The 13643-nt window shown below is 36.7% G+C and overlaps 1 protein-coding gene across 5 annotated transcripts in view; it reads right to left on the bottom strand.

Annotated features, from left to right (window-relative positions):
- The window catches only part of SLC35A3 (solute carrier family 35 member A3), a 55081-nt gene that overhangs the window by 20282 nt on the left and 21156 nt on the right, over nt 1–13643 (bottom strand). For 3 of the 5 annotated variants that reach the window (XM_040471086.1, XM_040471083.1, XM_040471085.1), the window contains exon 2: nt 3640–3844. In XM_040471086.1, the coding sequence (XP_040327020.1) occupies nt 3640–3844 (205 nt within the window). Of the gene's footprint in view, nt 1–3639; nt 3847–7620; nt 7740–13643 lie in introns of those variants that run through there. The other 2 variants (XM_040471084.1, XM_040471087.1) reach the window with 2 other exon arrangements.

Raw genomic sequence — 13643 nt, 5'->3', positions numbered from 1 at the left:
CTGTGTGGGGGCGCCTGGGTGGCTCAGTTGGCTGAGTGTCGGACTTTGGCTCAGGTCATGATCTTGCCATCTGTGAGTTCAAGCCCCGCGCTGGGCTCTGTGCTGACCCTTCAGAGCCTAGAGCCTGCTTCGGATTCTGTGTCTCCCTCTCTCTCTGCCCCTCCCCCGCTCATGCTCTGTCTCTCTGTCAAAAATAAATAAACATTAAAAAAAAATTAAAAAACAAAAAAAAACCCAACATCTGTGTGAACTGGGGCACCTGGGTGGCTCAACTGGTTAAGTGTCTGACTTCAGCTCAGTTCATGATCTCACCATTTGTGAGTTCAAGCCCCACATCGGGCTCTGGGCTGACAGCCTGGAGCCCGCTTCAGAATCTGTGTCTCCCTCTCTGTCTGCACCTTCCCCACTCTCACTCTGTCTGTCTCTCTCTTTCTCTCAAAAATAAATAAGCATTAAAAAAAATTAAAAAAAAAATCTATGTGAACTAAATCAATGCCATCTTGGACAATCTGCCGTAAATACCCGCCTCCCCCAACACACACACACACACACACACACACACACACACACACACACACACTCTTTCCTTTTGTTTAATCACACTTTTGGAACACCTGGGTGGCTCAGTCGGTTAAGCATCCAACTTCAGCTCAGGTCATGATCTCACACTCCGTGAGTTTGAGCCCCATGTTGGGCTCTGTGCTGACAGCTCGGAGCCTGGAGCCCGCTTCGGATTCTGTGTCTCCCTCTCTCTGACCCTTCCCCGTTCATGCTTTGTCTTTCTCTGTCTCAAAAATAAATAAACATTAAAAAACAAATCACACTTTTAAGTACATCCTTAGGATATAACGTCCATGATATGATCTGTCTTGGAGATATGACTGACACACACCTATTCTTTTTTTTTTTTTTTAATTTTTTTTTAATGTTTTATTTACTTTTAAGACAGAGAGACAGAGTGAGTGGGGATGGGGCAGACAGAGAGGGAGACACAGAATCCGAAGCAGGCTCTAAGCTCTGAGCTGTGAGCACAGAGCCCGATGTGGGGCTCGAACTCAGGAACTGTGAGATCATGACCTGAGCTGAAGTTGGATGCTTAACGAACTGAGCCACCCAGGTGTCCCATGACACACACCCATTCTTAAACATTTTCCTCTTGGATGGCCTCCAACATGTACTCCCCAACCTCTAGGGCGATAAAAGCAGGCCTGAAGGGAGATGGTTGTTGCAGAGATCTACTCCTCTTGCAGCTACCAAAGACACCCTCATCAAGCTGGATTTGTCAGCCTTTTTCTTTAGTCTTTGAGTTCCTTCAGCCTTTGGAGGTGGTTCTGCATATACCTCCTGTTCAGAGAACAATGTCGCATAAACATCATCTCTTCTCTACCAATGTCATCTAAGCTACCATCATCTTCTTGCCTGGACTAGTGCCATAGCTTCCATATATGATTTCTTGAACCTATTCTTGCATCTCCTCTACTGGCAATATGACTACTGTACTGGTCTTTCCATGCACAAAATGGGACATATTTTAAACATTTCAATTATTTCCTTTTTGCTTTTATGGTCATATCTGTAGCCTACAAAGCTACATTGCATTTTCTGAATGCCAATTCAATCTCTCTTTGTTCCATTCTTATCCTTGATCAATATGCTACAGCCACACTGGCCACCATAATAGATTCAAAAGTATACTAAATTTATGAACAATTTAAAAAATAGGCAGCAGACTTGAACAGACATTTCTCTAAAGATAAACAAATGGTCAATAAGCACATGAAAAGACGCTCAACGTCATTAGTCATTAGGGAAAATCAAATCAAAACCATAATAAGATACAATGTCACACCTCTAGAATGGCTATACATTTTTTATTTTATTTTATTTATTTATTTTGAGAAAAAGGATGGACACACATGTGGGGGTGGGGAGGGGCAGAGAGAGAGGGAAAGAGAAAATCCCAAGCAGATTCTGTGCTTTCAGCACAGAGCCTGACATGGGGCTCAATCTCACAACTGTGAGATCATGACATAAGCCTAAATCAAGAAGTGGTCACTCAACTGACTGAGCCACATGGCACCCCTATACATTTTTTTTTTTTTTTAATAACAAGTGTTGGTAAGGATGTAGAGAATTTTCAGCCCTCGGACATTGCCAATGGGAATACAAAATGTTGTAGTAGCTGTGGAAAAGTTTGGTGGCTCTTCAAAATGTTAAATGCAGAATTACCATGTGACCAAGCAATTATACTCCAATGTATATACTCAAAAGTTATGAAAGCAAGGACTTGAGCAGAGACTTATGCCTCTATTGCAATATTAGTTATTCAATATTCATTGCAGCATTATTCACGATACCAAAAGGTGGAAAAAACTTAAGTGTCCATCAATACATTAATGGCTACAATGTTATACACACACATATATATATACAATGAAATATTATCTGGTCATAAAAAGGAATAAAGTTCTGGGGTGCCTAAGTGGCTCACATGGTTAAGTATCTGACTCTTGATTTTGGCTCAAGTCATGATCTCACAGATCGTGTGATCGAGCCCTGCGTGGGACTCTGCGCTGATAACATGGAGCCTGTTTGGGATTCTCTCTCTCCCTTTCTCTCTGCCCCTCCCCCATCTGCCCTCACTGGTGCATGTTGTGTGTATGTCTGTCTCTCTCTCTCAAAATAAACATTAAAAAAAAGAAATAAAGTTCTGATACATGTTACAACATGGATTAAACTTGAAAACATTGTCTAAAATAAGCCAGACATAAAAGGAGAAATATTGTATGATTCTACTTAGATGGAATATCTATAACAGGCCAATTCATAGAGACAGAAAGTAGAATAGAGGTTTCCAAGTACTGAAGATAAAGGGGAATGGGAATTATTATTTAATGGTTACAGAGTTTCTATTTGGTGTGAATGAAGTTTTGGAAATAGTGCTAGTGGTTGCACAACATTGTGAATATAATTAATGCCACTGAATTATACTTAAAAGTGGTTAAAGTTACAAATTTTATGATATATATGTGTGTAAAAATATATTGTACTACAATTTCAAAGAATAATGCAATATACCCCAGAACACAGAAATTTATACTTCAAAACCTGTGAATTATATGGTATATGAATTATATCTCAATAAAGTTGTTTTTTTCTTAAAATGTATCAGATTAGTCACCACTAGACTAACCAATGCAACAAATAATATAAAAAGGCTTGACTTTAGTAAAAAATTGTGACTTCTCTAAATTTCTAAAAGTTACAGAACTATATAGAATTTACTTATTCTCAAATTATTATAAATGCAAGAAACTATATTTCATATTTACAGCATTAACTGGAAGACATGAATCATGACATAGATCAGAATAAAATGTCTTCATTACTAGACTAAAATTGTCTTAAGAGAATGAAAAATATTGAAATGTCTGTAATAGTAGGACATTAGATAAGGCAATAGTGTTCAAATGTGTAGTTAACAATATACATATATGTGTATATATATATATATACGTATATGTATACATATGAATGTTATGTATGTATATATATATATATATATATCTCATATGTAAATAACACCAAAATAATCAAGTAAATTGCAATGACTTGAGAACAGAAAACCAAAAAACTTACTGCTATCTTTGTAGACTAATAAAATGCAGGCCATTATTTTCAAAAGTTCAGCAACAACCACTGCTGTAGAAGATAGATAACGAGGTCCCTCTTCTTTTAAAGTCCTAGAATAACGCATCGTTAGAACCAAACTGGTAGTCTGAAAGACCAAAATTCCCAAGGAAAGGTATTTTAGGTTGGCGGACATTGTTTTATCTTCATTTGCCTGAAAAACAAAATAATTAGGGCAAATAAAAAAAATTAGAAAATACAGAAACATTTATTAAAAATCAGTATGAGACTTCTGGTTCCAGACAAGAATGAGTAAGTGCATTCCACCCTTTTCTTCCTGCTAATCATAACTATAAACCCTGGACCAAAGACAAAAAGTAAGTACTAGAAGACTCAGGAAGGTGAAGAAAATAAGACAAACTGGCTAGCGACCCCAGATCTTTTTTTTTTTTTTAATTTCTAAAAAATTTTTTAAGTTTATTTATTTTGAGAGAGACAGAGAGAGAACACAAACAGGGGAGGGGCAGAGAGAGAGGAGGACAGAAAATCCAAAGCAGGCTCTGTGCTGAAAGCAGAGAACCTGATGTGGGGCTTGAACTCATGAACCATGAGATCATGACCTAAGCTGAAGTCAGACACTTAACTGACTGAGGTTGGAGAGGCTAAATTATGATCAGGCAAAAACAATTACATAAGAATTATTTCTAGAATGAAAGAAGGACATTCCATAATGATAAAAGAGTCAATACATCAGTAAGATATAGCCAGTTATAAATGAATATGTGCCTAATAACATAGCTTCAAAACACATGGGACAAAAACTAACATATTAAAAAACAACAACAGGTAAAGCCATAAGACATAATGTGAGGTTTTAACCTACTTTTTTCAGTAATTAATAGAATACACACACATGCACACCAAAACCCACCAGTAAGAATACAGAAGATCTGAACAACGGTATCAACCACCATAACTCCTGCAAACATGGAGATGCTCCACCAAGAGCCTCTTTTGAGGAAGAACTTAATGCAGTATGTGTGGTCAGTTCACTTCTCCTCCACTTATCATTTGCTTCCAAATGATGTAAAGATTCAGTGCAATTCCAAGCAAAATCCCTATAGGTTTTTGGTAGAAACTGACAAGCTGATTTAAAAATTTATATGGAGGGGCACCTGGGTGGCTCAGTGGGTTGAGTGTCCAGCTCTTGATTTCAGCACAGGTCATGTTCTCACAGATCTCACAGTTTGTAAGATCGAGCCCCATGTCAGGTTCTGCACTGGCAGCATGGAGCCTGCATGGGATTCTCTCTCTCCCTCTCTGTCTACCCTTCCCCCACTCATGAGCACTCTCTCTCAAAATAAATAAACTTTAAAAATAAAATTTCTATGGAAATACAAAGAACTTAGACAACCAAAACAATTTTGAAAAGAAAAAATAAAGAAGTTAAACTGAAAGTCCACACTTTCTATAAAGCTCTAATAATTAAAACTGGTATTGACACAGGACAGAAGTACAGATCAATGGAACAGAATATAGTCCAGAAGTTAAGTCCATACATATTTGGTCAAATGACCTTGACAATGGTAACAAAAACAAATAATTCTAGAACAAGACAACTGTATTCTTTTTATTTTTTAAAAATGTTTATTTATTTTGAGAGAGAGAGTTCATGTGCATGTACCTGAGAGGGAGAGAATCCTAAGCAGGCTCCACATTGTCAGCACAGAGCCCTACATGGGGTTTGATCCCATGAAAGGTGAGATCATGACCTGAACTAATATCAAGAGTCAGACACTCAACCAACTGAGCCATCCAGGAGCTCCATTTTTAAGTGAATCTCTATCCTTATTTATCTCACACCAAATATTTAACTAGAAATGAATCACAGACCTGTCATAAAAGCTAAAGCTATAAATATTCAAGAAGAAAACAAGAGAAAAATGTAGACACTTAGGAATATGCAAAGATTTCTTAGATACAAAAAACACAAACCATAAAAGAAAAATATGGACAAATTGGATATCATTAATTTAAAACTGTTCCTCCAAAGATACTATAAAAATAAAGGCAAACCACATGATGGGAGAAAATATTCTCAACACATCTATCTGACAATGGCTTTGTGTCCAGAATATATACAGAACTCTTACAACACAGTAAGTACAAGACAACCCATGAGCAAAAGATTTGAATACACATTTCATCAAAAAAGATGAATGAATGGCTAATAGGCACATGAAAAGATGTTCAACGTCACAGTCATTACAGAAATACAAATTAAAACCACAATGAGATACCATTATGTACCTACTAGAATGGCAAAAATTTTTAAATTGATGCTACCAAGCAATGGAGTGGGTTTAGAGCAGAGGTCTTACATTGCTAGTGGGACTATTAAGTGATACAACCACTTTGAATAACACTTTGGTAGTTGATTTTAAAAAATAATAATCTTTTCAAATGACCTAGAAATTCCACTCTTAGGTATACTCAAGAGATCTGAAAACATTTATCGATAATGCTCGTATATAATTATTCATGTGAATTTCATTTATAACATTCAAAAACTGCAAATAACCCAAATGCCCATTAACAGGTGAATTACTAAACATACTGTAGTACATCCATGATGGAATACTACTTAGCAATAAAAAGAAATGAAATACTGATGTATGGTAAAACATCAATGAATCTTAAAAAGAAATTAAACAAAAAAGTTTATAGACAAAACTGTATATACTACATGATCCATTTTTATGAAATTCTAAAAAGGGCCAAAGTAATTTGCAGTGACAGATGCAGACTGTGGCCAGGGGTTGAGGTTGGAGGTTGACTGCAAAGGGATAGCAAGGAATTGTTGGTGATAATGGAAATATTCTGTACCTTGATTGTGTGATAATTATATAATTCTATTCACTTATTGTAACTCACTGAACTGTACATTTAAAAAGGATACATCTTATTGTGTGTAAATCACAAATCAACAAAGTTGATCAAAGATTGAGGATAGGGGTGCCTCCGTGGCTCAGTTGGTTATGCATCTGACTCTTGATTTTGGCTCAGGTCATGATCTCACAGTCTGTGAGTTTGAGCCCCAAAGCGGGCTCTGTGCTGGCAGTGCAGAACCTCCTTGGGATTCTCTCTCTCTGCCCCTCCCCCATTTGTGTGCATGCACTTGCTCTCTAAATAAATAAATAAATAAATAAATAAATAAATAAATAAATAACCTTAAAAAAAAAAAAAGATTGAGGATGTACTAAGTAGTAGCATTCCTCAACAGGCTTTCCTCATACTTTGATTTTGACTCTAATTCCTTTGGATTAATACCAATGATGTTCTGTTAGTCTATTCTTCAGGTCAATTCTTTTTTTTTTTAATTTTTTTTTTCCAACGTTTATTTATTTTTGGGACAGAGAGAGACAGAGCATGAACAGGGGAGGGGCAGAGAGAGAGGGAGACACAGAATCGGAAACAGGCTCCAGGCTCTGAGCCATCAGCCCAGAGCCTGACGCGGGGCTCGAACTACTCACGTACCGCGAGATCGTGACCTGGCTGAAGTCGGACGCCCAACCGACTGCGCCACCCAGGCGCCCCTCTTCAGGCCAATTCTATCCTTTCCATGATTCCATCTTCCATCCTAAGTTTTGTTAATATGAACACTTTTTATTATATATTTCTTTATAGCTCTCACAACCAAGCCACCCTTTATGGCTCTAGTTATATGATCCACTATCTTTCCTCACCTCATAATCATTAAAAAAGCAACATAATATATTCAAATAGATCCAATAGTCATTATTTGGTGCCTATAGTAGGCCAAGTACCATGGTAACAAAGAGAGCCTATCCTTGAAGGAACAAAGTCTAGCTTATTAAATTTAGCAATTCCTATCTCAAATTGAATATGCTCCAAATCCAAACAATGTAGCACCATAAATACGAGGATAAAATTTTCAATAGTGAAAAAAAAATGATTGAAAAAAATTACCTTAAGTACTTTATATGAATATCAGAGAGAAAATTTGAATAATATATCTCTTTTTGTCATATATAAATAAGAGCATCAAACCTAGAGGAAAGAATACATAGATTTATGTATTAACCATCTCACTTTTGTAAATTTGCATTAGCAAGAGTCCTAATGTGAAATGAAATTACGGCATTTTAGAGATAGAAGATGCTTTAGAAATCATCTAGTACAAATCTCTTCATTTTAAACTGAAGAAAATCATCTAGTACAAATCTCTTCATTTTAAACTGAACAGAGAAGTTAGATGACTTGCTCAAGGTCATATAATTACTAACTGGAAATATTAAGTTATATAGTTAAATACCAGGTTCCCTAGCTCTCACTATGTGTTACTGTAGAATTCCAGAGGACATCTGACGGACTTTATTTCTGTGTGGAAGCAGTGCAAGTTCCCAGCAATCTACATTTGGCATAGGCATCTGATTCTCCTGGAAAATCTATTCAAGGAAGTCTTTGTTTATTGTGCAACTAAGATCGTAAAAATGTACCTGTTACAACAGCAGTGCCCTACTTTCTTTTCAAATGAATTTTAAAGGTCAGATTCTAAGCCAGGATGTACTATCTTTACTATTTTGCTTTTCGATTTCCAAACATGTACAACATCAATACATTTGCCTTGATAATTTAGATCTTAATTATTAATACAGTTACAATGTATTTTTTTAAGTACATGAGATAATAGAAAAAATATATATTGGTATCTGCCCCTAGCTCTTGACACAGGGTTCCTGAAACCCTTGTAATTTCCTTAGTGATAAGAGCACTAGGAGCATCTTTTGTTCTAATATTTGGTCTTTGGCCCTGGTTCCTGACACAGGGTTCCTGAAACCCTTGTCATTTCCTGGGTGATCAACTGATCATGCCTATGTAACGAAAACTCCATAAAAATTCCAGTAGTAAGAAGTTCAGAGAGCTTTCAGGATAACAAGCTATACACAGCATGAGGATGACACATCCCAACTCCACAGGGACAGAAGCTCTTGCACTCAGGGCCCTCTGAAACCTGGTACTTATGTATCTCTTCATCTAATTGTTCATCTGTATCCTTTATCATATCCTTTAATAAACTGATATACAGGAAGTGTTTCTCTGAGTTCTATGAGCCACTCTAGCAAGTTAATCCAAGTTGAGGAGGGGATGGTGGGAACCTCCAATTTGTAGCCAAATTAGAGTTATGGGTAATCTGGTGACCTACTTACTACTTGCGACTGGCATCTGAACTAGGGTGGGAGCAGTCTTATGGGACTGAAACGCCAATCTGACACTATCTGCAGGTAGATAGTGTCAGAATACAAGTTAAATTGTAGGATACCCAGCTGGTGTCACAGAGAATGGCTTGCGGTGAGGAAACCACATCTCCTCCCCAACATTTGATGACCAAATATGTCAGAAGTGAAGTGTTCTGGAGAAGGAGGAAAGGAGACACACAGCAGGAAAAAACTGGATTGTTTTTCTAATACCAACTTGAAAAGTAAAATATATACAATCAAATGATTATTGGTACTAGATCAACTGTAAAGAATTGCAATTTAATTTATAATTCTGCCTAAGGAATGTATAAACTCAAAATGGAAAAAAATACGAGTATTTCTAAGATTATACAAATACGTAGGTTGGTTTTGGAGTACAATACAGGTAAAACTAAATATTTTCATTTAATGCAAACCATAAATTCACAGCAAATTCATAAATAAGAAATCTACCAAAATGAAGATTATGTTCCACTTCTATTAATTTATAAGATTAATACTGTTTCTTCATTTTAAAGTGTACAACAGTTTCTCATTATTATTGAACACAACCTCTAAACAATCTTATATTTAAGATTTAATTTTACTCCTCCCTACATTTTCTTCTCTTGCCACCTAATTCCCCTTTTTTTTTTTTATCCTTTCAGGAATTGCTAATCCTCTGGTTTCCATATTATTGTTTCATTAAAATTTCCTATCTAAGAAATTTGCATACCAATAATCAACAAGGAACTGTGCTAAGTTCTCTCAAAAATGTAGCTTTATTCAATTCACTGTCAAATCCTTATGAACTAGTCAACAAATTGCCACCCACATTTTTTAAGGTCTCTAGTTACTAAGCTCCCTGAACTCACTGGGGGTTCAGTGAGGCTCTCAGATTTATAGCAGGATCAGAAGAGTAAGAATGCTTAGAAGTTCCACTTTCACCTTTAACAGCTAAGACCTGAAAAATGCACTCTTTTTGATTACTAAAGAAAATGACACTATTTCATTCTGATGGCTTTGTTTTGGCTTCTTCTGTTTTTTGAAAATAGCATTTAATACTTTTAATTATTTTAAAAAGCCAGTATATTCTTTTAAAAATGTTGAAAACTGGGAAGGCTGGGTGGTCCAGTCAGTTGAGCCTCTGACTCTTGATTATGGCTCAGGTCACAAGCCCTGCGTCAGGCTCCACGCTGAATGTGGAGCCTGCTTGGGATTCTCTCTCTCTCTCTCTCTCTCTCTGCCCCTCAATCCTGCTCATGCTCTCTCTCTAAAATAAACAAATGAACAAATAAAATATTAAAAATAAGAAAAATGTAGAAAACTTAATTAGTAAAAACTTCAACCATCATCAATTACCCAAAAACATCTATATCTGGTATAGATTCTGTCAATAATTTTTATGTCAGTTTTTTGGAAAACCCTAAACCCCAGGACTTTAGTAGCAAAGGTGAAATAAAGCACCTAGACCATTTCATATTTCCACTTAAAAGTATTCTAACAACCTTTTGGGCTTCCTTATTACATGGGAAATAAAGTCTTGTAATCACAAAGTTCCACCTTTTCCTTTCCTTTCTTGAAGGAAAAAAATGGAATGTTAAAATTCAATAAAGTACCAAGAACAGGGCACCTGGGTGGCTCAAATGGTTAAGCATCTGGCTTTGGCTCAGGTAATGAACTTGAAGTTTGTGAGTTCGAGCCCTGTGTCAGGCTCTGTGCTGACAGTTCACAGCCTAGAGCCTGTTTTGGATTCTGTGTCTCCCTCTTTCTCTCTACCCCTCTCCTCCTCATGCTCTCTCTCTATCAAAAATAAACATTAAAAATAAATTTTTAAAAACAAAAGTACCAAGAACATAACATCTATGATTACATCACCCAGAACTGATAAGTCTCAATCTTGTCACATTTGTTTATCTTCCCTTTTGTAAAGGAATAACATTACGATTAAAGTGATTAAAGTCAAAGTCCCCCAATAAGCCACAACTCTAAATCCCATTCCTTTCCCCCTCCTCAGTAGGAACCTATTATGAGTTTAGAGTCTATATTTCTAGTCTACTATTAAAAATTCTTTATACATATATAGATATAATAAGCCATAAGTACTTTAATATATATACATAACAACAAACTGCATACTTTATTCAGCATTTTCCTTACTTTATTCAGCATCTGATACACAGACCTAGCTCATTGCTTTTAACAACTCCAATGTTCCATCAAATGAGTAGACTTTTATTTACCCATTTTCCTACTGATAAACATTTAGCATTCTTTTCCTTTTAAAAATTTAAATTTAGGGGTGCCTGGGTGGCGCACCCGGTTGAGTATCCAACTTTGGGTCGGGCCATGATCTCAAGGCTCCTGAGTTTGAGCCCTGTGCATCAGGCTCTGTGCTGACAGCTCAGAGCCTGGAGCCTGCTTTGGATTCTGTGTCTCCTTCTCTCTCTGCCCCGCCCCCACTTGCACTTGCAAGCACGCGCGCGCGCTCTCTCTTTCTCTCTCTTGAAAAGAAATTAAAAAAAATAAATTTATAAATTTTCTTAAAATTTTTAAAGTCGTTTCTAAACATTATATAAGCCACAAGAATTTTAAGCTCTTTTTCTAAAATTTAACATTTTATATGAGTTTTCAAGTCTCTTCCAGTTCTAACACACATAAACACACAATTCTGTTAATCTAATTTAAATTTTTTCATCTAAAACTTTTGCCTGAATTTTTCTTTTTATTTTATTATTTTGTTTCACTTTAGAGAGAGAGTGTGTGTGTGCACGAACAGGAGAGAGGAGCAGAGGGAGAGAGAAAGAGAGAGAGAACCTTAAGCAGGCTCCACACTCAGAGCAGATCCTGATTTGGGCTCAATCCCATGACCCTAGGATCATGACCTGAGCCAAAATCAAGAGTCAGATGCTAAATCTACTGAGCCAGCCAGGCTCCCCTGACTGAATTTTTAAATTATAAACTTTGAGTGTATATAGTAATATATAACACATATAATAATGAACTATTGTACAATTATTTGTTTAATTATTGTATTAAATAACAACAATATATAAATGCAATCTTTGTGTATGTGTGATTTGATACACCAATCATACTGCCAATACTGTTTTTTTTAATGTTTTATTTATTTTGAGAGAGAGAGAGAGAGTATGCACATGTGAATGCACCCATGAGTAGAGGGAAGGGCAGGGACAGAGGAAAGAGAGAATTCCAAGCAGGCTCCACTCTTTCAGCACAGAGCCCAACGTGGGGCTCAATGCCACAAACCATGAGATCATGACCTAAGCTGAAATCAAGAGTCAAACACTGAACCGACTGAGCCACCTAGGTACCCCACACTGCTAGTACTTCTAAAAATCCTTTGCAGAAATTGAAGAAGACACAAAGAAATGGAAAAAAAAGAAACCAAAAAACACATTCCATGCTCATGGATTGGAAGAATAAATATCGTTAAAATGTCAATACTACCCAAAGCAATCTACACTTTCAAGGCAATCCCAATCAAAATTGCACAGGCATTCTTTTCAAAGCTAAAGCAATCCTAAAATTTGTATGGAACCACAAAAGACCCCAAATATCCAAAGTAATATTGAAAAAGAAAACAAAAGTGGGAGGTATCACAATCCCAGACTTTAGCCTCTACTACAAAGCTGTAACCATCAAGACAGTATGGTATTGGCACAAAAACAGACACAAAGACCAATGGAATAGAATAGAGAACCCAGAATTGAACCCAAAATGTATGGCCAACTAATCTTTGACAAAGCAGGAAAGAGCATCCAATGGAAAAAAGACAGTCTCTTTAACAAATGGTGCTGGGAGAACTGGACAGGAACATGCAGAAGAATGAAACTAGACCACTTTCTTACACCATACACAAAAATAAACTCAAAATGGATGAAAGACCTAAATGTGAGACAGGAAACCATCAAAACCCTAGAGGACAAAACAGGCAACAACCTCTTTGACCTTGGCCACAGCAATTTCTTGCTCGACACATCTCCAAAGGCAAAGGAATTAAAAGCAAAAATGAACTATTAGGACCTCATCAAGAGTAAAAGCTTCTGCACTGCAAAGGAAAAAATCAACAAGACTAAAAGGCAACCGACAGAATGGGAAAAGATATTTGCAAATGACATATCGAATAAAAGGTTAGTATCCAAAATCTATAAAGAACTTACCAAACTCAACACCTGAAATACAAATAATGCAGTGAAGAAATGGGCAGAAGACATGAATAGATACTTTTCCAAAGAAGACATCCAGATGGCCAACCGACACATGAAGAGATGCTCAATGTCACTCATGATCAGGGAAATACAAATCAAAACCACACCGAGATACCACCTCATACCTGTCAGAATGGCTACAATGAACAACACAGGAAACTACGGATGCTGGCGAGGATGTGGAGAAACGGGAACCCTCTTGCACTGCTGGTGGGAATGCAAACTGGTGCAGCCGCTCTGGAAAAGTGTGGAGGTTCCTCAAAAAATTAAAAATAGAACTACCCTATGACCCAGCAATAGCACTACTAGATTTATTCAAAGGATACAGGAGTGCTGACGCACAGGGGCACATGTATCCCAATTTTTATAGCAGAGCTTTCAACAACAGCCAGATTATGGAAAGAGCCCAAATGTCCATCAACTGATGAATGGATAAAGAAGATGTGGTTTACATATACAACAGAATACTACTTGGCAATGAGAAAGAATGAAATCATGCCATTTGCAGCAACGTGGATGG

This window comes from Herpailurus yagouaroundi, unplaced genomic scaffold (assembly GCF_014898765.1).
Source record: "Herpailurus yagouaroundi ecotype Mexico unplaced genomic scaffold, PumYag 77, whole genome shotgun sequence".
Taxonomy (NCBI): Eukaryota; Metazoa; Chordata; class Mammalia; order Carnivora; family Felidae; genus Herpailurus; species Herpailurus yagouaroundi.
Note: the sequence above shows the minus strand (reverse complement) of the source record. Positions and strands in the feature narration are given on the sequence as shown.